Source organism: Pempheris klunzingeri, chromosome 22 (assembly GCF_042242105.1).
Source record: "Pempheris klunzingeri isolate RE-2024b chromosome 22, fPemKlu1.hap1, whole genome shotgun sequence".
Classification (NCBI taxonomy): Eukaryota; Metazoa; Chordata; class Actinopteri; order Acropomatiformes; family Pempheridae; genus Pempheris; species Pempheris klunzingeri.
This window is the reverse complement of record NC_092033.1, coordinates 13,774,931-13,799,895: the sequence shown is the minus strand read 5'-3', so window position 1 is coordinate 13,799,895 and position 24,965 is coordinate 13,774,931. Positions and strand designations below refer to the sequence as shown.

Sequence of the window (24,965 nt, the reverse complement as noted above, 5' to 3'; positions counted from 1 at the left end):
TGATCGAAGCTGAAACAATCAATTAATTGATCCAATCAGTTTTCAAGCGTAACTGTCAAGATTTGACTGGCTGCATCTTGCGAAATGTGACTATGTGATGGCTTCCTTTGTCACGTATGAAAAAGAAAAAGAAAATATCTTCGTGGTTTGGATTGTTGGCCGGATTAAACAGCATATTTGAATATGATAACTTAGGGTTTGGGCATTCTTTACTGTTTTCTGACATTATTAATGAAAATAATCATCTGACTCATCATTAGGGAAAATAATCATTACTTGCAGCCCTTAAATGAATATCTCTGGGTATTGTACACTTGGATAGACAAAATGCCTCATACTTATGCAATTAATCGGACTTGGAATCGTATTAAAGTCGTGTAATCCTGGATCTTTTCCACAAATTGCATTGTTTTCATTTCTTTTTGGCATGCCTGGAATCTCCTCCTGAAACTGAAAACATCTTAAACATCTTTAAGTCTTGTTCCTCTTTGTTAGTGTCTACATTAGAGAGTGTGTAAAGCTTTTGTGTCTGGTAGAAGAGATTGCGTGTGTGTTGGTGATAAATGAGGTATGGTGGCTGTGTGTGTCCTATCCTCTTCGGTCTTTTAGTTTTATGCTTACTTTGTCTCAGCCATGCTCTCCTTCAGGCCTCTTCATTACCACCAATAAGAACTCGATTTCCCCTGGGCTGCGCCAATCATAGCACTCATATCCCCTCCAGGCCCGGCCAATCAGCTTCAATGTTCCTCCGGGCCGAAGTCATGAATGGATAATGATGCCTGGTGGCGGGCATGAATGCAAATGAGACCACATCAGGCTCTTTTCGTACTCAGAGAAAATTTTAGCCATAAACAAGAAACCAGAGTTTCAAAGTTAAGGGCCAGAAAAGAAAGCAGAAAGCCAAACAAGAATAGTGTCATTGGATATTCAGACAGTGCACACGTCTAAACATCACAAAATAGTCGAGGTGCAGCAGCAGAGACATGACGGTGTTAGATCACAGAGCGAAAGAGAGAAAATCATTTTCTGAATCCCTTTCATGTGTTCACAGTAGCAAACAACAGTAAACAAATGGTATATCACAGTGAACACCAGGCTGAGGCTGGTGTATCACCAGGGGTCACTATTAGAACTGTTGTTATTTTCAGGGGCACTGATTTAACACATCAGTTTACAGTCATGGGGAATACTACTCCATACGAGCCTCACTGGAGGAACCTCATGAAGTCAAGCAAAAGCCCCAAAAAAAATTGTCACTGAAGCCTCTTGCGTCTTTTCTTTGACTTTGTGTGCTTTAGCGCCGGCTCTCGAATTCGCCTCTTGTTCTGTCTGTAGGCATCTTGAGACAATAACACTGCTGACTACAGATTTATAAGCAAAAGCTTGTCATGCAAACTGGAGGCACAGATTAAAAGACGCTGGCTTTCACAGGATGGGAAGACTCTGACTAAGAGACACATTTGTTGCATTATGGGAAATGTAGGATCCGGCATTTCAGGACTTTTGAACTACACTGCAGTATGCAACACAGGATATTTTTCAAATTGGAAGAAAATCAAAACTAACTTCCTATAATCAGAAGCATTTTCTTAGCAGCCCCCACCACAAGGACCCCATGTATTGTAACCAATGATGATTGGTCATTAGTGATTCCTTTGGGTACGTATGGACATAGACTCCACATTAAAGTCAATGAAACCACCCTGCCTCTTTTAATTTTCAGGTTTCAAGAACTTCAGCTTTGTTTGAAAGCTCCAAAGAAGCTCTTAAATCGACCTATAGTAATTATTAATTTGTCTAAATTTCTGATTTAGAATTTCAAGATTTAGAATGAAAGAAAGAAAATGAGTTAAAGCTATTTTACTGGACTGGAAAAGATCACAAATGTAATATTTTTATCAATTTTAATGGTTCTTTGGGTAGAATAGTGAGCCCCAGATCCCCATCTGGACAGACGGGTTAACAGGCAGACAGACGGAGAGAAACAAGAAGACAGAACCACAGATAAAGGTTCAGATCTGGTTCGTCCCCGGGGATCTCGCGTGTCAGAAAACCAGTTTTGTTTGAACCCGTTCCCTCGGGTGAAGATGTAAAGGCAGACAGAGAAAGGGAGAGAAAAGGGTGAGAGTCATGCAAGCAGGGAGAGAGAGAGAGAGAAACATTGTGAATTACAAAGAGAAGTTAGAAAGAGAAAAGCTTAGAGAGTTTAGAGTCGGGGAGAAAGTCAGTCAGGCTTTATTCCCCTGGCTGAAGATTCGGCAGACATTCCTGGATTTAGTTTCACTCCAAACTTTTTAGCAGAGGGGTCAGCGCTCAAGACTTCAGCAAAGTATGCACTCAGGATTTTAATGAGTCACAGATTGCTGCTCTCCCTCCTGTGTGTACACAGTATATGACAGTGTATGCCCGTGTGTTTTTGCATTTGCATTTTACAGTGGTGGAATAGAACTCTGCAAGTACTGTACAAATTCAAGCTACTTTCACTTTACTAGTGTATTTCCATTTTATGCAACTTTATATTTCTACTCCGCTACATCTCAGAGGCAAATATTCTGCTTTTTCCTGAAGGATGGAGTGTTGAGAAAATTCTGTTCCCTCTTAATTTAAAGAAACTATCCAAAACCCTCTTGGATCAGATGGAAAAGGCATCATTAGAAGAAGCTGAAAACGGGCCGTTTTTCTCATGAAAAGTTGACTTTTTCGAGGTTTGTGCTGCTCACAGTGCAGCGGCAGTACAACCATATGAGGATCTTATAGACCTTGATGCATCGCTGTAGATGAAACTAGCCAAACTAGTTCAGATTAGAGCAGCATTAAACATCTGCCGCAGTAAAATGCAACACACATTAAAGCAGCAGAAATATTAATCTAGAGAAATAACATTGGAAATGTTATTGTTATTGGAAATAACAGGAAAACTCTGACAGGGACCATTTTACTGCAGCATGAGTCCTTTTACTTTTGATATCCTAAGTAAATGATATTGTGCTGTGTTTGTCTTCTCACTCCTTTCATTTAGCATTGCTAATTTCTTACCAACCACACCTTGATGGCACACAAAACATGTGCTAAAGGCTGCACAGAGGTTGCTGATCTTGCTCGCTAACAATGATTAAGCCAATGGCTCCAAATAATGATCGAGTGTTGCTATGATATTATGCCTCACTTTGAGGGATCTGCCAAAATGCCCTCACCTAGCTGAAGATCTTAAAGGTGCTCATAAAGACATAAAAACAAGAACAGACACACACACACACATACACACCTTTGACACACAGTTTATACCTGGGCTGACACCAGACAGGCTTAAAGAACCAAAGCAGGAGGATGAAAGAAAGAAAATAAGGCAGAGAGAAAAGAAAAGGTGCAAGATGGCTGACAGAGCACAGAGATAGATCCTGTGTGAGAAACCAAAGATGAGTTTCCTTTGATGTGGCAGATGCACACATCCATAGCACGCCGTCTGAGAGACAAAGAGAAGGTGAATATACCTTCTTTTCCTGAGGTGTAGGTGTAACAGAGATGAAATGCACTGAGAAGAGGGGGCCACATGACAGGGACACAGAGACTGTGGCATCACGGCGCTCAAAGCAAGAGAAAGATGGGGTTTTTTTTTTCAGCTTAATGGCAATGTCCAAGTGGTGAGCTGGCGTGTAAGTGCTGACCTGCATCTGTGTGATGAATCAGGAGAAATCATTCGATAACCATGGCAACACCTGAGTACGGACGCTCGTACGTATTTCCATACGTGTCATCATATCACACGTCTATTATCATGAAAGCCCACGGTCGGTCTGCTGCTTTAACGCCACAAACCAAACACACACAGTAGTCCTGGTTCACACCAGGGTTTGACTAAGTGAACCGCACTCACCACACAAACGCACAATGGTTCATTTTGAACCAAAGCAAATGGGTTTTGCATGAAGGCACTCTGGTGTATTTCCTCACAATCACAGCTCTTGTAGCCCTTATGTGTCACTATGTAGCCCTGAAGCGTAGTTTTACTTTTGACAACATGCACACGTATGGGTGTGGATAGCAGGACACCACAATAGATATTTACATCACATTACATCCATTTGTCTGATGCCGATGTCCAAAGTGCCCCTCACTCCGCCAGACCAAACCATGTACTTTATAATGAATGGCTAACCCAACGAATCAAGATACTTGACGGCCAAAGTAACGACACACCTTGCACCATAAAACTTATTTGTGTGTGAGAGAGAAGATCGTAAGCTCATGACGTGAGACACTAGTTTTGCAAGCAAGGTATTTTTAGTGGGACGTCTTATGTGATTACAGCGATTCCTGCAGTTTCTTCTTTTTTCCATAGGTTTGCTCAGACCCAAAAAGATTCCTGTCTCTCATATGTGTTTGTTTTTCACAGTTGAGCGTAAATTAAATTGAAACTGGATTGAAATTTCCCAGGATGGGTTATTCATGTCCAATCATTTTAGGAAAACAAACTTTCCTAATTAGAAGTTATTTTGGGGCTCCTCTTTAACTGTCCATTCAAAAATGCATGTGCTAGTAACTCTTTCTCCGCTAAAACTGTATCGCAGCCATTAGGAGTGCCTGACTGTTGATATCTGTGGATGGGTAATTTAAGCGAGCAGGTGGTTAGAGAGATAAGTCTTTTCACACTAATAAATCCCTTTGCAATGATGCGAACTGAAGTGAATTCAATTTGGAGAGCGCAAAACACAGGGGAAATGCCAGTCAATTGACCACCAATCAGATGTATGTGATAGCTGCAGTAAAAGCAGTGATTGGCCAGTGAAATGCCTGATCACGAAAGCGTAAATAAATGAACATGATGTGACTATAAGCAGTATGAGTTATTGGACAGGAGGCAGACGTGATGCTGCTGCTGCAATGAAAAACAGTTTTATGATGCACTGAAAATGTAGGGGGAGGGGGGGGATCAGCTGAATTTGATTTTGAGTTTAGGTGAAGAATAACGTGATGGTTGCAGAACTAGTAAACGGCAGTTAGTGCAGGACGGCGTTATTACAATGAGCGTGATGCTTCTGAACACTGGAGCCTTGTTTTACAGCCACAGGCCACAGCTATAATTAAACACACCCATCCAAACTAATGGAAGGAGAAACTCTGTATGTCAGACAACTAATTGCTACACTCAGTCTCTCTCTTCTCTCACACACACACTTTCTTCTTTTGTCTTTGCTAATCTAATCTGGCTCAGCAGTTCTCACTTTTTAGGCCGTTACCTCCACCTTCTTCTCCTCCTCCTCCTCCTCCTCCTCCTCCTCGGTCTCCCCTCTCGTTTTCCTCCAGTAAAGGATGTTTAATGAGAAGCTCCTCATTATTGCTTCGCCGTCCCTCTTTGCTCTCAGCGTTCAGTCTTTTCTCCTTGACTCTCTGCTGCTGTCGGTGCTGAGCCCTGCAGCACAAAGTCGGAGTTCTGTAGGAATTCTGTTTTGTTTAGAGGACAAGCACTGACTGTGTTTGTCTCTCAAATTCAAGTTCAGTGGGTTTATTGTCAGGACTGTTTGTCACACACTGTGTTCACACAATGGTTTAGGGCTGGAACTAACCATTATTTTCATTATAGATCAATATGTCATTTATTTTTCTTGTTCAATTGATTAATCATTTAGTCTGTTGTCTCAAAAAGACGCAACATCTGCAAATGTCTTGCTTTGTCCAACCAAAACCTAAAAGTATTTGGTTTACAATATACAGTGCATTCAGGAAGTGCCCCTTCAGGGCTGTTGCAGCCTTTTGCTAAAATCATTACAATTCCTCGGGGTTAAACCAAATACCCTTTAATAACAAAGCAAAATCAGGATTTTAGAAATGTTTGCAAATTTATTAAAAAGAAAAACTGATTGAAAACTGCTAAGCGTTGCAAAACATTAACGATCACAGGGCTGTTTGCCTGTGACTGTGCGGACTGTAAGTCATGAATGAGCTTTACAGATTGAGATGGCCACTAGGATCAAGGACGTCTGCTCCAAAGCCTTTGGTTTTGATGAAGGTATTTGGAGCTCACTCCAATGTAAAATGGATACTTTTGGTTTTGGGTTGCTGATGAGACAAAACAGGCAATTTGAAGATCATTAAGATTAATATATAATAAAAAATATTAATTCTTTTGTTCTATTATAGCCCTACTTGTGCTGGTCAGTGTTGGAAATATTCATAAAGAACGAAAATGTAAGCTTTTTCTGTTTTTCTTTTTTCCCACCAGACATGATGGAGTGGCGGTGGGCGTGGCAGTTTGCCCTGGTCGCCCTAGCAACCATTTACCTCAGCCCGTCCCACTGTAAAAACGCAGAGTTCCTCTCTGACACCCTGATCAACAACGTGGTGGCCGATCCTCGTACGGGCCGGCTGTACGTCGGCGCCGTCAACTCCCTCCACCAGCTGAACCCCGACCTAGAGGTCGAGTCCCGCACCGAGACGGGCCCCAAGCGGGACAACCGACTGTGCACGCCACCCGTCACCGAAGCCTGCGAGGAGGCCGAGGAAACCGACAACCACAACAAGCTGCTGCTGGTCCAGGGGCCTAAGGAAGTGCTGGTGGTCTGCGGCAGTGTCTTCAGAGGCATCTGCTCTCTGAGGAACCTGAGCAACGTGGAGCAGCTGCTCTACTTTAGCGACACCAAAGGAGAGAAGTCGTACGTGGCGAGCGCCGAGGAGAGCGTCTCTGTGGTGGGAGTGATGTCATACTTCACCAAAGACAGAGACAACTTCACTGTGTTCCTGGTGAGGAGGAAAACACACAGATATGCTGTATTATTTCCAGCGGCACTGATTTAAATAGAAATGAATATAAATCATAACCTCCATCTGTGATATTGTGTGAACAAATGCAATAAAATTGCAATTTGTAGAGAACGGAGAAATTAAATTGGCAGCCATATGGGAAATGAGCACGCCTGTCAGTTATCTCGAAAGGTTTTTTTTATTTTATTATTTCACACAGTATCAGTGAAGTGATCTTTACAAGATGTTTTCCTTTAGAATATGCACATAGAAGCTTTTTATGGTGCCTCTAATCAAATCAGAAAATGTTACCCAGCGTGTGACTGTTTGTGTCCCTCTGTCAGGCAGATCTAATCCCAATGTGGTCGCCTGATCCATTGTTAACATAAAGACATTGAATGCAGCTCCTCGAGTACTTGAAGAAGAAGTCCAAGTCATTAGTTGCTATGGCTATGGCTGTTAGATTGAGATTTAATTTTCCTCCCAAAGTTGTGACATTTCCGTAACCAAGAATGATACTGTTCAAAACCTGAGATATGCATCCAGAGTTTTACTTCAATTAAATACTCCAGTCAGTCCTCAAGGAGCAATTCAAGGCAGGCGAAACAAAAGTACACTTTTCAATTTAAGATTCAAGATATAAAAATCGAAAAATATTAAAAAAAACCAAAACCAAACCAAACTTGAGCTGTAATATTTCAGCTCTTCAGTAAAACAGGTCTGTGTTAGTTATCAGCAGGTCAAGTCTCCGACCAGGGAAGTCTCACTTCAGTCCACATCTCTGGGGTTGGAAACACGAGGAAAAACAGATACAAAAACAAGAACTTTGGATGTTCTGCAAAGTAGCAGAACTTACTGCATGAGCCTAATTGACAGAACGAACATGAGAACATTTTCCTGTACCTTGCTACATGAGTTTATCGTCTCTTCCGTCTTAGGTTGGAAAAGGGTACGGCAGCCATGACAGCACCAAGCTGATCTCCACCCGCATCCTCCAGGACTACGGTGACTGGGTGGTTTTCGACAGCATCATCGAGGCCTCAGCGGTCCAGGCCAACCCCTTCGTCCTGCGGTACCTCCACGACTTCCGCTTCGCATTCAAAGACGGCGGCTTTGTGTACTTCCTGTTCTCACGGACGCTGGGGGTTCAGGACAACAAGAACTTCACCTTTATCGCCAGGATGTGCGAGGACGATCAGGGTTATTACTCCTACACTGAGCTGCAGCTCAACTGTAGCGTTACCAACAAGTACAACAAAGCTCAGGTAATGATAACCTGCTCTTCAGCCACTAGACAGGCTGTCAGCGTTTTTATTAAAACAGCAGCAGTGACTCAGAAAAACACATTTGGACATTTTCCGTATGGATGAGTTTGCCTTAAATTGGAACTTTTTTTTAGAATGCCTCGGTCCTGACCTCTGAAAAACATCAGAAATTGGATTTAACATGCTCTTGAACTTGGCATAGCTTCAGTTTATGGGGTCTCCGCTCTCACTGTACCTCTGTTATCAGCTAAATACACATTGTTAGTGTGAACATTTAACACTCAGCAATTTTATCTCTTCCTCGTCTCCCAGGCTGCCTACGTGGCAACACCAGGTCATGTTTTGGCTCAGAGTATGACCCAGTCGGGCCAGTATGGACCTGTTTCAGCCTCCGACAAGGTGCTGTTCATCACCTTCACTGCTGATGAAGACCCATCTACTTCTGCCATGTGTAGGTGTCATCTTAATCAGTCCGATGTTCCTGGCTGACGTTTGCCTGTAATGTCCAAAATAATTGTCAGAACATTTAAATGAATCCGGGCAGCAGGTTTGACCATGTGACAGATTTAGACATACTAGTGTCAGAACATATATGTATATTACTCCCAGATCACTTTGTGCAACACAAATCTGTTAAGAAATCCCAGGTTGAAAGTTCATTCTTGGAAACAGCAGGAGAAAAAAACAAGCCCACCATAAGGTTTACTCAGTAGCTGTTGTGGTGGTTTTGATCATATCACATGATCTTCATCAACAGATGAAACCAAGGTTCAAAGTTCAGCCATGACCCTAAATCTCAGCATTTAAGACAACATGGATGAGAGGTCCTTAAGGTATTCATAAAAAGATAGAACAACAAGGATATTGCCGTAATGACTGGGTAAACTCCATCAGGTGATGAAGATCATGTAAAATGACAGAAAGCTCCTGAACAGCTACTTAATGGAACCTTGTGGTGAGATGTGTTGAGATTATTCTGCACAGACAGACCGATGTGATTTGTTACTATTTTAAAAAATAATCCTGAATTTATGAGCATATTGCAGAAGTATGCTTTGTTTTTAGTTTTCATAGTTGAATCTGATTTCCTAAGTCTTGGCCATAGTGAGCAACAATGGCTTCTGTCCACACCAGACAAAAGTCATTATCTTTACCACTTAACTCATTACCACTGAAGGGTTGTGGTCATACTCACGCTTACATGCCAATTAGGATCACCAATTACTCAAATCTGCATGTCTTTGTACTGTGGACCAGGAGAGAACCTGGCCTGTTTAGGTTGTATTGTACAGCTAATTTTAGAAATAGAGGGGACAGGTCACACAGTGACACCTGAGGCGTGTGGGGGTTTGGGCTGCAGAGCTGTCCATAGTGCTGAACAGAGCAGAGAACAGCAGACAGACAGACTGAGCGTGTCGACCACGGCCACTAAGCCTTTTTTCTCCCAGCTGAAATTGCCAGGCGCTCCTCTGTAAAATGTAGCTGTGAGCACTTGAGAGCGCTTTACAGGTGCTGCGTCTCTTCATCTGAGACTATCTAGTTGCTGTGATGCAGAACATCAGTGGAAGTAAAGGTGTCAGCGCAAGGTAGACCACTTGCTCTGCCTCATTTTTCATGTTGATATCGTGGTAGTTGGGGGATGTCATCTGGTACAGACACAGATACTCAGAGACCAGCAGTCTTTATTTCCCAAGCAATTCTGTGTAGAATCAAACATTCAGCACCCCGAATAGAAGGATCCTTAGTTTCATAGCCACATTTCACCACTGCGACAATTCAGGTGAGATTGGCGGTTGAGTTAGGCACCTTAGATCGAATCATTGGACTCACATGTATCGTTTATCATGCGTATGTGTGTTGAACAGAAGAGAGGGAACTATAGGAAACAGGTTTTTGCTCCTGTTTGTAGGTATGTACCCTCTGCGCTATATCAATGAGCGGCTGGTGGAGATAATAGGAGCCTGCTACAGCGACAACGGCATCATTAACGAGAAGGCTGCTGTCTACTCGCCTTACTCCTCCAAGTCCGAGGAGCTGTGCAGCAGCAATAATCAGGTGAGAAAAGCTGTCTGTGTGTAAAGAGAAACAAGATGTTTTCACAATGAGTCAATAATTCTGTATTAATGTGAATGTTGAATAGTAGGGATTTTCATTTCTATTGTGCTCCTTCAGAACAACATGGCCATCAGATACAAGTGTGGAGCCGAGTTCCTGCCCTCGCCGCTGGCCAGCAAGGCTGAGTTCGCCTTAACAGCCGAGCCCGCGCTGGTCCGCAAGGGTCACATGACCGCTGTGGCCGTGGCTGTAGAAATGGGGCACGCTGTGGCGTTCGTGGGCACAGTCACCGGAGAGGTAATGACTCCCTGGCTGACTTTTGCTTCACCATCCAATGAGTTTGATTTTACAGGGAATCCCATTTGCAATTATAGTCAATTTAAATATATGTATGTGTTTTGTATATTATAAGTCCCTTAGCTTAGTGGAAAAGGGACTCGAATCTGACTGTTAATTCAAAAAAAGATTCCTGAAATGATTAATTATAATAATAATTATTATTATTGTCATAGAGAAATTATTTAAATATATGGCACACATCCAGTTAGTCACTTCCAAGTAGCTCCACAGTACTGTAAAATTACTGTAAAAAATACACAAAAACTTAATTTGTTTTCAAAATTTCTTAAAAGGCAGGGTACATTAAACACAAAAGTAAATAATAGTCAATGTGGCCATTACCATTATCATTATAGCATGGAGCATTACCACAGATGGGGAAAACAGCTTTGAATAAGCTGTCCATCCTGACAAAGCTGCACCCGAACCTTCTTTCTTGTCCGTTCTGTTCTGTGTCACATTTCTCACAGAAAAAGCAGCATTTATTGAGAATGCAGAAGGATCCCCAGGGTGCAGGGTGGGTGCTGAATTTAAAAGCGTGGTAATGCAGTTTTTGTGTCCCCGCAGGTGCTGAAGGTGCACCTGTCGGCCCATCCCGAGGTGTACGGGCGAGCGCCGGGCGAAGTCACAGGAGACAAGGTCAACAAGAACCTGCTGTTTGATTCCAGCCTCCAACACCTGTACATCACCACGGAGAAAAAGGTCAAACTCAACTCAGCCTTGGGCGGATTGATTATTCTTTTTACTGAATCCATTTCTCCCTCCTTCCATCCATCTAACACCTCTGTGTGGCCACGCAAAGAAGGTCAGGGACTCTGCTCTTTCATTTCATCCATCAGATCAGGGACTTAATGAGCCTTTCATTTATTCTGTCTGTCTTATTTGATCATTTATTCATTCGGTCCACCAACACCAATACATCCGTCTACATTACCGCACAGGAGTCAGCCATTGATTTATTCACTCATTCTCTTTCTCTTTGTTTGCGTCGCCGCTTTTTCTCTTCATCTGTCTTTCTCTCCTTTGTCCTTTCATCTCTCGGTCGCCATCCTTCTCTGCCGCCACACCGAAGTGAAATTGATGGTATTGATTCAGAAATGAATTAATTAGAATGCACTTCAAGAGGGCAATTCACTTTGATCAAGTCAAGTGATGATACTCGAGCTTGTTCCATCTGCTCATGTAAATGTGTTAAACCGGCCTCTTCTTGTCAGAGAGGTAAATTATTTGCACAGCTGGGTGGAAGAAGAATTCTCACAAAAAGACCCTCCCTCTACAAGAACAGATTACAATGGAAAATCACAAATACTATTAAGTGACATACATTAGAGATTTATTTATGTTTCATGTCACAGGATCCAGGTTAGACCAGTTGAGGAATCGTACTGTCTAGAAACTCAACCCATTCACACATAACACTGAAATGTATCTCATTTTTTGGGTGTAACAAATCACATGTCTCAGATGGATCTCAGATTAATCACCTGTTTTTTTGTTTCTGCAGACGTTCCCTTTAAAAAAAAAAAAAAAAAAAAAGAAGCATAAAGCAGGACTTGTTCATGCACGACTTTCTCAGGCTCAGCTCTTTATTATCAGACATGAGCCTACTTTTATCGGTCCTAAGCCTCATTCGGACAGGATTAACATTACAGGAAACGGGGAGCAAGGTGGGGAATGTAATATAAGCCTCCCCAGGAGGACGCGGGAGAGTTCAGGGGGAGGCAAAAATAAAGCATCAAGTGATTTCGAGTCAAAAATCACTCTCCTTTTAGGAGTCGTAGCTCGCACAAATCTTAACGCACAGACACACATACTGATATCATTCAGTGTGGCTTAAACTACTGAGGATATCATCATCTCTGATCTCCATAATAAACCCCCATAAATATGCTTAGAAATCTGTTACAACAGCACATTTGATGAGCTTTTATGGTTTCTTGCTCTAACGATGGCTTTAAATTCTGCTGTCGTGTTAGTTCCCAAATAGGCCTCTATCTTAGTGTTCGCATATTTCCAATCTTTTGCTCTTTGTTCACGCTCCTGCGTATTAGCTACAATAAAAATTCCTTCACAATAAAAGCCTGCCATATGTGTGCAGATCACCAAGGTTCCAGTGCAGGCGTGCCACCTGAAGACAGACTGCCACTCCTGCGTCTCGATGAAGGATCCGTACTGTGGCTGGTGTGTCCTGGAGGGAAAGTGAGTCACTCTGTGTGTTTAAAGGTTTCGCCTACCGTGAACTGCATTTCAAGCCACTTGTTTTTTTTTTTAAAGTGCATGTTTGCCATGTGAAATGTACACGAAGCATCAAACTTTACAGATTAACAGTAGTAGAAGGAAATACACATGCTTTTACTGTAAAATATTTGATTTAAACAAGTTTGTTATGGGTTAAAATGGAATGGAATGAATACTGGTTAGTATTCAGTGAGCTGTGCTGATGCTTGCTGAGCATAATCTACTCCAGAGAACCTAATCCAGACCATGGCATAAATCTCAGCTAGTTTTACCTCCCACCACTCACAAATAAAGGCCTGGTCGCGCCACAGCAGCAACATTTTGTGGTGGAATCAATTCACTGATGCGAGATCGGGGCTTCCAGTCGTCTTCATGGTCTCATTTGTGCATATAGATTATACAAAAGTAACCCTAGCGACATTTAGTTGACTGAAATACATGTGTTAGCAGGACGTTTGTTTAAAAAAATCCCCATTTTCACTTTTTTGTTTGACATGATCACCACCTGCCTGACTCACAGGTGCACCAGGAAGCAGGAGTGCAGGAGGTCGACGGAGGAGAACACCTGGCTGTGGTCACCCAATCAGCAGTGTGTTCAGATCCAGGCTTTCAACCCGCCCAACCTCAGCTGCAAGAAGACCCAGCAGGTAGGAACGAGAGAGTGCAGTCGGGGATGTGAATGAACAAGCAGGAGTCTTTCCCATCCGTGGGGTGAAATCCCCCTGAGCGAAGTTCACTTCTTGCTGAGCTCTGCTTAATTTAAACCAGTCAAACCTCCTGAAACTCTCACACGGTTGGAGCGCTGTGCATCTCTGTTGCATTTCAAACAGGTTCTTAACCTCAGGTACATCGACCTTCAGGGGCCCTCGGGGGAGTCGAGAAGAATTTTTCAGTGCGCTGTGACACTATTTACAATTTTTCGATATGAGCCAGATCTTTATTACGCACAATTTAACGTTGTTTGTGCTGGCAGTTCCTTTGAAAAACAGCTCAGTCATTTGAATGCTGAATCAGCCCATATAGTGAAGTAACGCTTCCTCAGAAATGCTGTCACACCTAGAAACTGCTGGTGACACCTCGTTTCGGTGAATCACGTGCGAGCTTCAACACCAACAGTGTTCAGTTCAATCAGGTTCATTCCATCATTGTCTGTTATTACTGACCGTGTTACTAGAATGTCAATATCACATTCGTGTGCTGTGAATTTCTCCCTGATGACTGCCAAATAATATGAAACGCTTGTAGTGCTTAATAAGCTAATGATACACTAACTCTCAGCTTTAGACTGTGGTGGAAGAGGTACTCGGATCATTTACTTCAATAAAAATAATAATACCACATTGTAGAAATACTCTAATACAAATCCTGCAAAATACAATCTATACAATACAATCTTTAATCTATAATAACATATGATAGTCTATTTGTTAAATATGTTGTATTAACAGTGTGAATCTGTAAAGTAACTACTAACTACATCTGTCAAATAAATGTCGAGGAACATACAGTAACATAAAATGGGATTACTAAAGTAAAGTACCTCAGAATTACACTTGAGTACAGTACTTGAGTAAATGTACTTAGTCATATTCCATCTTTAACACGTGGAGAAACGTGCTTCGTTAGCAGTTGCTAAGGCGTGATTGGTCGATCACTCTTCCAGGGAGGGGTTTAGTTCACTGTAAATAGGAGGGTGGATGGAGACGTGTGACCTAAAGAGCTAATAGTCCTCCTCTCCCTACAAAGAAGAGTAAAACTCTTATACTCTCTAGGAGATAAAAATGATTATAGCCAACAGCATGAGAGCAGTGTTGAGCAGACTAACTTCGGTAACACTATAAAATTCAAAGTCAAAACGCTGTGGCAGGCATTTTCCACTGAGCACCAGCGGAGGATAGTGGGGTGCATCGCTCTATCTGATCCTGACGGCTGAACTCACTGAATTAATGAGGAATTGATCAAAGAGCTGATTTGCCAGAAAGACACATCATCCTTCAAAATGTACAACACCAGACTGTCGGCTGACCTTCCCTCCCATCATGCCTTTCTCTCAGACTTTACTTCTAATAAGCGCTGCGAACGAGCCTCAGCAGTCGGATGTTAACAAGTTTGAATGGAATGAAAAATTAAAGCTGCTCAGGATGATCCGAGGACAGAAATGTGTTCTGTATGTAGATTGTAACATTGGTGATTGTTGATTTTAGGGAAGAGTCGTCCTCATCAGGCAGGATAAACACAACAAAACAACATTATGGATGTGTGATAATTACAATCAGGTCAGGTTATAATAAACAATATGCAAATGGAGGAAGGCGAGTCCTTTCAAAGTGCAACTGTAAAGGACTTTGTGTGTAGTTTTAGATTTGTCTGGGTACTTTCAGAGCTGGTTTTCAGTCCTCAGGAGAACATTTTCAGGTTAGACAAGTCAAGTTAGACTTTTTAAAGCAAAGTATAAAGTCCTTCAGAGGAAGTTAAGGTATAATAATGCCTTTAAGCACATTCCAAATCAAATAACTTTCAGGTTTTTCAGTGCTGGTCAATTAAATTACATTTTTAAAAGCTGTGTTAATTGTTTTTCCTCAACATTAGACATAGACTTTCATCAGTAGTGCTTTCATTGAGCAATACACAGTGTCGGGTTTTTGAAGGTTCTTGTCTGACTAAGTTACATTTTTCTAATAAACCTAATTTGCAACGGGGGTTGAATAATTTTGACTGCAACTGTAAGTACTACTTTAACATCTACTTCATCATTACTGCTTTCACCACCTGTATATCTTTGATGTCATTCTCAGAAGCTGCCTTTCAGTGGAAGTCAGGAAGATTTAGGAGGGAAGGTTTCACTTCCAAAATGTAAAAATATTCTAAAAGCTGCAGTAATCAATATTTCATGTGAGCAATAGATCAAATGACTGTGTAATGTGAAAGGAGTCCCTCACAGTGATGAACTCACCGAGGATCATCACCCAGCTCTGCAGTTCCCATCAGCTCTACTGAGCTTTGTAATGGCTGTCAGCTCGTTGTTTTGTGTTCTAATCAACTCTGTTTCCAGCAGCAGAAGGTAGTGAAAAAGCTCTAAAAATCCACAGTAGACTTTCTGTCCTGCATCAAAGGGCAGCCGGACAAAGATAGCAGCTTAACTGCTACATTAACTGCTTAATTCTTCACAGTGAACATTGTGAAGACTCAAGCAGCAAAGGAGGCAGGTATTTCCCTCTGGAGTTAGTGGAGGCCTAACATGGAGCTGAAAGAGTGATTATTGGACATTCTTGAGGTCCAACAACAGGGAAAGATCATGGTTTTAGTTCAATATTGACAAAGTTGTTCCCTCAGTTGCTTTTTTTTTTTAGAATTCACACTTTACCTTGCTAGACAGCTGGATTCACAGGATCACAATCATACAAATATCCATCATGCCAGGCTCCAAGTCATGTGTTTGTGGCCAAACCACGGTGGTTTGGACCAGTCAGCATAAGCTACAGGTGGGGTTTGGGTGTGACAACTGCAACAAGCTCATGTTCATCTGTAAACAACAATGGCAGCCTGTAAAGAGGGTAATGCAGATGCTGCTAAACAATCAGTTATGTCTGAGCTAGAGAGTATTTCTCCATTTAAGGAAGAGCACCTCCTCCAACTGACCTCAGCAAGAGCTTCAACCATAGACATGTTTGGTTTTAACTACATGAAATGGTTCATTGATTTGATTGGTTGAAAGTAGTCTGTGTTAGGCAGTGATAGACAGATGGTACATCCAATCTCCTGCCAAGTAGTTTTTGAACATGCAATGCCCCCTTTTAAAAAAAAACAGACGACTTCCCAGATGGTTGTGTGTAACAAACCATGTGGCGCGTCAGGTTAAGTCACACTACGGCACCCACAGTCTTAAAAAAGGTATGATGAACTGGGGCTGAAGAGCCCAGTAAAGACATGATTCATTAGAAGCATTTACTGAAACAGTCCAGGCTTCCTGTTTCGTTCTCGTCATCAGCAGTGACACCACCGTCTTTCCTTAACAGTCACTGATTTAAAAAAAAAAAAAAAAAAAACACACACTCAAAGCACCAGCATGCATTTGTGGCTATGATTTTTACGAGACAGGGTTTCTATGCAAAGCCTTCCTGCTGCTGCCTTTTTAATATTTATTATCCAGGATTTTACCAGCTAAAAACCTGACATTTGAATATTCTCATTCATATTATATAGTAGTCTTTGGGGGGGTCGGCATTCAAGTCTCTGAGCCATCAAGTCAATCCTCAAGTTCTCAGTTACTGACTAGAGTCTGACTCAACTCTCAAGTCTGCTGCTCTGCACATTTTAACCGGAACTGAATTTGTCATGCATCACAGTGAGCGTCAGAAAGAGAAGCTTTAATCCAGTAAAGTCACAAACACAGAAGGAACAGCAGAAAATCTGGTCTGGAAATTGAAAACTTGTACAACATTGCACATTAGCAGTGGTTTATTAGCTGGGAATCCTTTTGAGCTGAAGTTAGTTTCTGGTGGAGAGCAGCTTTCTCTGAACACACAACTCTTTAAGTTCGACCTCAACAAACACCAGAATGTCTTGTGGAGCCACGTAAATGAATCTGCTGCATGTTAATTAGGGAGTTTGGGAACATCGTCTCTGTTGCAGCCCCTAGTTTGTGATTTTAATCTGATAAGGCAGTTGGATTTTGGCTTTAAAGAAGGGCTTTGCGTCATGCAGCTTAACATTCTTAAAAAGAGGAGAAAGTCTCTGGTGAATTCAATCAGGGGCTTCTCCGTTACCCACGATCAAAAAGTTTGAAATTAAAACTTTAGCAGCAAAATTAAAACGGTTGAGGTCAGTGAGGAGTAATGAGGAGCTGATGTTTGAACGGCACCGCTGAATGGCAATTATTACTGCACCACACACACATACGGCACACATGGTTGAGTGTATGCACACACACAAGCAGACGTATGGGCAATTTATCAAGGTCAGCTAGTCGTACTTAGATTCTTAGAGTTATTCTATTTCATTTACACACACACACACACACACATACTCACAAATAAACTCTTTCAGATAATGGAGATCAAATCTGAACATGAATGTAGGTTTAACAACATGTTACTGAACACAACATGTATATTTTCATTTTAAAAATAACCACTTGAAGTTGATATTACAATACACTGTTAGTACTACATTTAATTACTGTGTACTTTAAGTGTTCATATAGTCATTAATAGGGATTTTTCTCCATTTACCAGATGAGACATTATCATCTGAAGGCGTATCAACAGGAAATTAAGGAATGCTGGAAAGAAACAAAGAGCAAAACGGATAAAACGCAACTCCTTTGTATATCTGTTAACCCCCTCTTGTGTGCATCCCTCTGCAGGTTGATATCAGCATACCCACCCTCCCCAGGCTGAGGCCCTCCGATTCGCTGAAGTGTTTTTTCGGCTCTCACCCCAGCGATGCCGTGGTGGTCACCGACAGTCAGGTCCAGGTCACCTGTTTGCTGCCCCACCCCTCTGAAATCCCACCAACGCCCGACCAGCAGGGTATGTGGGCACACGGAGGATTCACAGGATGCGCAGAAGTGTTTCTTACTATATGAATTCATGTGTCTTTTTACAATTGTTTGTTCCTTGAGTTGCATCTCGCAGGCAGCGCTTCCACCCTCGTCACTGGCATTCTGTGTGACAGAGATTGGATTTTAAAATACTGCTCTTTATGTATAAACACCGGTTGGTTTAGAGCCAAAATATGTGTCTGGTCTGCTTCTGCTTTATGAGACGTCCAGACTTGGAACAGACTCCCAGAAAACTTAAGGTTTGCTCCAACTCTCAGTTCCTTTACATCAAGGCTCAAACCGTTTCTGTTTGCCACCGCCTCTCATCAAATTAGACTTGGTCGCATTCATTCATATCCCGCGCTGTACTGTAGCTACACTGTAATTTTCAATCTCTTTTTATATCCTAATTATATTATATATGCCATTTCATATTGCCTGGTGTTTCTTTTATATCTTCATACATGTAAATGTCTCATCTAAGTCACTCTGAATTGCCCTGTTATTGAAAGATGCTGTAAACATGTACTTTCCTCACCTTCACTACGCCAAATTTGTTTATTTTCACTCAAAAAAGCATTAAGAAAGAAGATATTTAGCTGTGTTTTTTTTTAAACAAACTCTTTTTGCTGTTAACTGTGTTTTAAATACATTGGAAAATAAGATTCAGGTGTTTAACCTTGAACAACCCTTTTAAAAAAAAATCCTCAATTTCTTTGGTTAAAATGCACAAAAACCAAAAACAATGAGCCTGCTGGCTGTGGTTTTATAATCAAAAGAAGAATATGGGTATTTCCCAGTTGTCTGTGAACTGTTCCTTCAAATATTTGAAACATTAGATTGTTGGAGCTTTTTTCGTACAGTGCTCATCTGGGAGGAAGTACTGCCAGTGAGACTAAACTCAGGGAACAAAAGTTTGCATGTCACACTTAAGAAAGTCTGTTACAATCTTAGTTTTAACGTATGTCTTTATTCTGTCTCTCACTTTAAACTCACATTGTCTGTGTGTGTGTGTCTGTGTGTCTGTGTGTCTGTGTCTGTCTGTGTCTGTGTGTGTCTGTGTGTGTCTGTGTCTGTGTGTGTCTGTGTGTCTGTGTGTGTGTCTGTGTCTGTGTGTGTCTGTGTGTCTGTGTCTGTGTGTGTCTGTGTGTCTGTGTGTGTGTGTGTGTGTGTCTGTGTCTGTGTCTGTGTGTGTCTGTGTCTGTGTGTGTGTGTGTGTGTGTGTGTGTGTGTCTGTGTGTGTGTCTGTGTGTGTGTGTGTTCAGACTATGTGTCTGTCCCAGTCAAGGTTTTGGTGAACGACAAAATCGAGGTGACGTCTGGAGAGTATCATTTCTACAACTGTGCTGCTACAGTCAGGAAGAACCAAAACACACCGTAAGTTGGAGAACACACACGAACACACACACACACACACATACACCGTAACCTTAAAACCAAATCTTAACACTCAAATGACCTGAAGCTGCATTGTCCTTTCAGTGCAGGAATGTCTTCACGAAGATGGTTTAATTTTGTTGTCATGACTATACAAAGACAGACACACACACACACACACACACACACACACACACACACACACACACACACACATAAAATACATTGTGTTGTTTTTCAGGTGCATATCGTGTGTGACCAGTGAGTGGGGCTGCCAGTGGAACGCTCAGGATCACAGCTGCAGTGACAGAGATGATGCTGTAGATCACATAGTTAAACCACAGCAGGTAGGTGTCTCAGATTTCTGATGTGTTTATAGTGACTCATTTACTAGCTGTGCACAAGGGGGATGGAGCACGTTACCAAGTGCTAACGATAAGAAACACATGCAGATCAAACTAAATATAAACAGCTTTAGCTGAAACCTACCGACAGGACAAACCACGTGTAAAGACTGACGGTCAGGAACGAGCATAAACCTGACGACTAAGTGAGAACAGCAGACATCACACTGAACCACTGGTCAGTGACCTCTGGAGATGTGGAAGTAGACGACCCCACAAATCCCACAGGAACGCCAATTATCCCGGATGGAAACCAGAAGCTTGCACTGTTTAAATTAAAAGACATGGATCAACAGGATCGCAAATTACTGAGCACAGTTTCATCCTGTCTACAGTGTTAATGTTCCCTATTAGTGATGGTTTGAAGGGCCGGACTGAACTATTATGTGTTGATGTGATTGTCAAATTCAGTATTGTTCAGTATTTCTGCTTCGGACCGTCTCTCCGCGATGCAGGCTGACCGTTGTCCTCAGTTTGAGTCTCCGGAGCCGCTGTTAATCCCTGTGGGCTTTGAGATCCCCATCAGCTTCCAGGGAAGAAACCTGGACATCTACACGGTGAGATCAGTCAGACCTGCACATTAACCACCTCACCGCTATCACCTGCTGCATGGGCTGTGTTTTATGTCCCTGTAAATCATGTCCCTCTCCGTCTGCAGGACCACACGTTTACCATCGGGACGGAGCTGATGAAGCTCGCAGACAAGGAGGTCACACAGGAGCAGGGGTCAAAGTTCAAATTCACAGGTTATGAGGTCAGTATAGAGGACACATGAGGTAACCAAGAGTGACTGAATACATGGAGTGAATATTCACTTTAATATGTTAACAGTTATTACAGTAGTCTTAAGTTACTGTCTTACAGTCTCCTTTTTACTTTGTTACCTACTAGCTCAATATGTCTGTGAAGATTCTCAGTCATCCAGGTCATAGTTATTCCTTAGGAGTTGAGCAAAAGTGTCTACTACTGTCAGCTCAGGGATGGCAGTGTCAGGGACATTCATGGGCCCCAGATGATGAATCCTACTGACTTTAGTGATCCTCTGACTTTACCTGTAGCCATGGTGTCATGGTTTTTAGTGAAAATCTTCCCACCTGCTGGATGGATTGCTATGATATTATATTGTGCTCAAACACCACTGGGGCCTCACAGAGCCGCCAGCACGGCTGGAGACAGTTTGTCTTGTTTACTCTCTTAAGTACATCTTTTATAATAGTATATAAGTAGTAATATAATGCACCAGAGTTAACCAAGCGATACGAGTATGCCAGTAAGGAAGTCCTCATTAAGTTCAATGATTAAGCAGTTCCAAACCACATAAACAGAACGAGTCTAAAAAGCAACATGTGAGTATTTAAACAAGTGTTAAACGTTGAGTCAAAGGACAGAAAGCAGAAATGAGAACACACACATGGTGTTGTAACACCAGAGCTGATGATAAAAGCCCATCAAGCACAGATATAAATAACTGTGATCTCAGATCAGACGTAACAAAGTGCTGAACAGGAAGACAGAAAGAAAATCAAAACACCCGAGAAGACAAAAACAGAAAGCAATCACTGTCTGTCTGTACAGTGACGCATTAGTTGTTTTCTGCTAAATTAAGTCAATTTAGTCCACTTAAAGATACTCTGAGTCTTTTATTGTGTCCATTAGCAGGAGCCGACAAAAAGCCTGAACCGCCTTCAGGCTCTCCGTTTCTGTTCTGAAGCTCAACTGTGTGCACTACCGGGCGTCAGGGAGGGAATCATTAGACAATTAGTGAATCATTAGTGATTCGTTTGTGAGTACATTACCAAGATTGTGAGTCAGAGGGATTTGAGCTTAGTTTGTTTTACTGAATGTTGACATCTTGTTTTTATATTTGAAAGATATTCAGGTTTATTTGTCTTCCAGTTTTATTGATACTTGAGCTCCAGTGGTGGAGGAAGAATTCAGATCTTTTACTTAAATAAAAGTAATAAAATCACGCTGTGAAAATAGCACCACTTCAAGTAAAAGTCCTGCCAGCATGCCACCAGCATGCAAGTATTATCAGCAAAAATTACATTAAATGCAGGGAAATGTTCCCCGTCAGTGTTTTCCTGTTGTCTCTGATGTCACTGGGTTAATATTCCTGCTGCATTAATGTATGTGTTTTTACATTTAACTGCTGCAGATGTTCAAGGTTGAGCTCATTTTAACTACTTTAAATACTGTTGCGTAGTTTAATCTACAGCAAGGCATCATGGTCTATAAGATCATCTTATGTTTGTAGCATTGCTATCCTGAGAGAACCACATATCTCTAAAAAGTCATGAGAACAACAGCCAGCTTTCAGCTTTGTGACGCTGCATTTTCCAGCTGATCCAAGAGGGTTTTTAGATAGTTTATTCAGTTTAAAACTGTAAAGGAAAACTTCATAGAGATTCGCGGTTTCACAGGACAGGAAGGGAATGAAAATGTGTTATATGAGAAGCAACTAAAGCTGTCAGACAAATGTAGTGCAGTAAAAAGTGCAGCATTTCCCTCTGAGATGTAGTGGACGTTGCATAAAATGGAAATACTCAAGTCAAGTACAAGTACTTTGAATTTGTATGTCACTAAATGTACAGTTACATTCCGGTACTGTTCAGCTCATACTGTTTGTTCACTTACATCCATGTGTGTCTGATGGCGCCCCCTAATGGGTTACAAAGCACTGTCATTATTTTCCCTGAGTCACTGAACTGCAGGTAGCTTATTCTGTGTGTGTGCGTGTGTGTGTGTGTGTGTGTGCACGCGCGTGCGTGTGTGCGTGTGTGTGTGTGTGTGTGTGTGTGTGTGTGTGTCGGGGCCTTTTTGCTCTGTTCTTTCTTACATACCCCTCAGCTTTTCCACTTTTCTGCCTCCATTGATCCTCTCCTCATGCTGAGTCAAAGACTGCCAATATGCATTTAAAGGGTGTGTGCGTGTGTGTGTGTGTGTGTGCATGCATGTGCCTGTGTGTGTGTGTGTGTGTGTGTGTGTGTGTGTGTGTGTGTGTGTGTCACTGCTGATTCTCCTCTCATTATCTCTTGTAGTTGTCTCAACATGATCCTTTTTCTTCTTCTATTCTCTTTCTTTTTCACGTTTTTTCTCTCTCACACACACACACACACACAGACATCCTGAAGAAAACCTCCCTTGATTTATCACTACTGTGTGTGTGTGTGTGTGTGTGTGTGTGTGTGTGTGTGTGTGTGTGTGTGTGTGTGTGTGTGTGTGTGTGTGTGTGTGTGTTTCTGAATGTGTATGTATGTGGATGCTGACCTTCACAGTTAGATAGATGCGAGGTAATTTAGTGTGGTGCTCCAAATAGCTGCAAATGTGTTGTTACTGTGCCAATGCAAAGCTAATAGTGTGTGTGTGTGTGTGTGTGTGTGTGCACAGTTTGCCTATGACAAGCAGCAGGAGGTGAACGTATCCTTCCATATCAAAGACAGAGAGACTGAGAGGAAGATTGACAGCACCCTGACAGGTTAGTGTGTCAGTTATACTAAAACACACGCACACAAATCGAGTGTGAATGTGCAGTTATTACCCTGTTTGAGCTTGTCTCTCATTTCTAATTCAGTTTCAGGTAAATTATGCTAATTAGCCCTCTTTTTCTTCTCCCTCTCCTCTCTTTTCTCTGTTTTACTGCTCTCCTTCTTCTCCTTCCTCCTCCGTCTCTTCTTCCTCCTTCTCTTCATCCTTCTTCTCCCCCTCCTCTTTCTCCTCCTCTTGTTCCTGCTCCTCTGCCTCCTCCTCCTCTCTCCTCCAGTCGTGCTGTATAACTGCTCAGTGGGAAGAGAAGACTGCAGTCTGTGTAAACACGCCGACAGCAAGTACCAGTGTGTTTGGTGCGGCGTCACCCGTTCCTGTGTTTACCGTGAGCTCTGCCCGTCACCACAGCCGGCTCAGTGCCCCAAGCCGGAAATCACAGACGTGAGTCATAAAACACACGAGGCCACACACTCTTACATATCAGTATCGACACCGTGGGCTTCTTCAGGTACAGGACAGCTTCTGGAGGTGTCTGAGAGCCTGCTGATTGTTCATTGTTTCTGCTTGTGACCTTCTGTCAGGTTTATTTGACAACTTTTCACACCACATCTTATCAATCAATCAGTCAATCAATATACTTTATTAATCCCCGAGGGGAAATTCACCCCTGACTGTCTACCATTAACTATTAAAATCAACTGGACCCACAATAACCAACCGATCAAGGCAGCAGTAGACCGGCAGCTCCCACACTCTGCAGAGTAAAAATAACCGTTTTGTCAATGGAGTCTGGTGGCTGTGAAGAGAGCGATTATAAAGGCTGTTTCTGGTTAAACAAAAAGGTCGATCTCTGTAAGGATCTTTTCCATAATGTTGGCAGTTACTTCAGATAACAAGTGGAGCACTTTTAGCCGACGCACTTTAATAATTTCATTTGCCCCAAAGGGTTAGACTGTAGCCTGTTCGCTGACTGGTCATGGCTGCCAGCTGAAGTGATTTACTGGATCAATTCCAAATCTTTCTGTACCTACCGATCATTTCAAACCCAAAATGAGCAGAAATGGGGACCAGGTTTAAAAATGCAAAGTTATCCTTCAAGTAGTCAAAATGAACTCCACTTTTACCAGCTGCAACATTAAAGTGATGAGCACATAATGCATCATTAATTCCAATCCAATAATATAACATGGATGATATGAAGAGTGCTTTTACTTTTGCTACTTAAATTATATTTTGATGCAACTAATTATGTAATGTTCCTTCAGGAAAAGACTGAATGCAGGACTTTTACCTTTTTTGTTTTCTTACAGTTAAAACAGCCACAATGATGAGAATCAAATCTTGGTTTCCTTCTCTGACACTGTGGAAATCTCCTTCACACATCCAGAGCCTCTAAAAACTATGAACTCACTATGAAATGATTATGAACACTGTTACCGTGTGTAAGACGCCGTGTAAATAGCTCCACCTTCAGCTGCTCCATGAAAGCATGACTTTTGTGTGTCGGCGTGAAGAAGAAGA

At 42.0% G+C, this 24,965-nt stretch overlaps 1 protein-coding gene across 1 annotated transcript in view; it reads left to right on the top strand.

The window, feature by feature from the left end:
* The window catches only part of LOC139221550 (plexin-B2-like), a 166,959-nt gene that overhangs the window by 111,655 nt on the left and 30,339 nt on the right, over positions 1 to 24,965 (top strand). The window contains exons 4-18 of the mRNA XM_070853452.1: positions 6,221 to 6,738; positions 7,677 to 8,003; positions 8,316 to 8,454; positions 9,913 to 10,058; positions 10,176 to 10,355; positions 10,965 to 11,099; positions 12,496 to 12,596; positions 13,156 to 13,282; positions 18,001 to 18,166; positions 19,443 to 19,554; positions 19,796 to 19,901; positions 20,414 to 20,515; positions 20,617 to 20,712; positions 23,349 to 23,436; positions 23,722 to 23,885. Of these exons, the coding sequence (XP_070709553.1) occupies positions 6,223 to 6,738; positions 7,677 to 8,003; positions 8,316 to 8,454; positions 9,913 to 10,058; positions 10,176 to 10,355; positions 10,965 to 11,099; positions 12,496 to 12,596; positions 13,156 to 13,282; positions 18,001 to 18,166; positions 19,443 to 19,554; positions 19,796 to 19,901; positions 20,414 to 20,515; positions 20,617 to 20,712; positions 23,349 to 23,436; positions 23,722 to 23,885 (2,505 nt within the window). The 5' untranslated portion in view covers positions 6,221 to 6,222. The remainder of the gene's footprint in view (positions 1 to 6,220; positions 6,739 to 7,676; positions 8,004 to 8,315; positions 8,455 to 9,912; positions 10,059 to 10,175; positions 10,356 to 10,964; positions 11,100 to 12,495; positions 12,597 to 13,155; positions 13,283 to 18,000; positions 18,167 to 19,442; positions 19,555 to 19,795; positions 19,902 to 20,413; positions 20,516 to 20,616; positions 20,713 to 23,348; positions 23,437 to 23,721; positions 23,886 to 24,965) is intronic.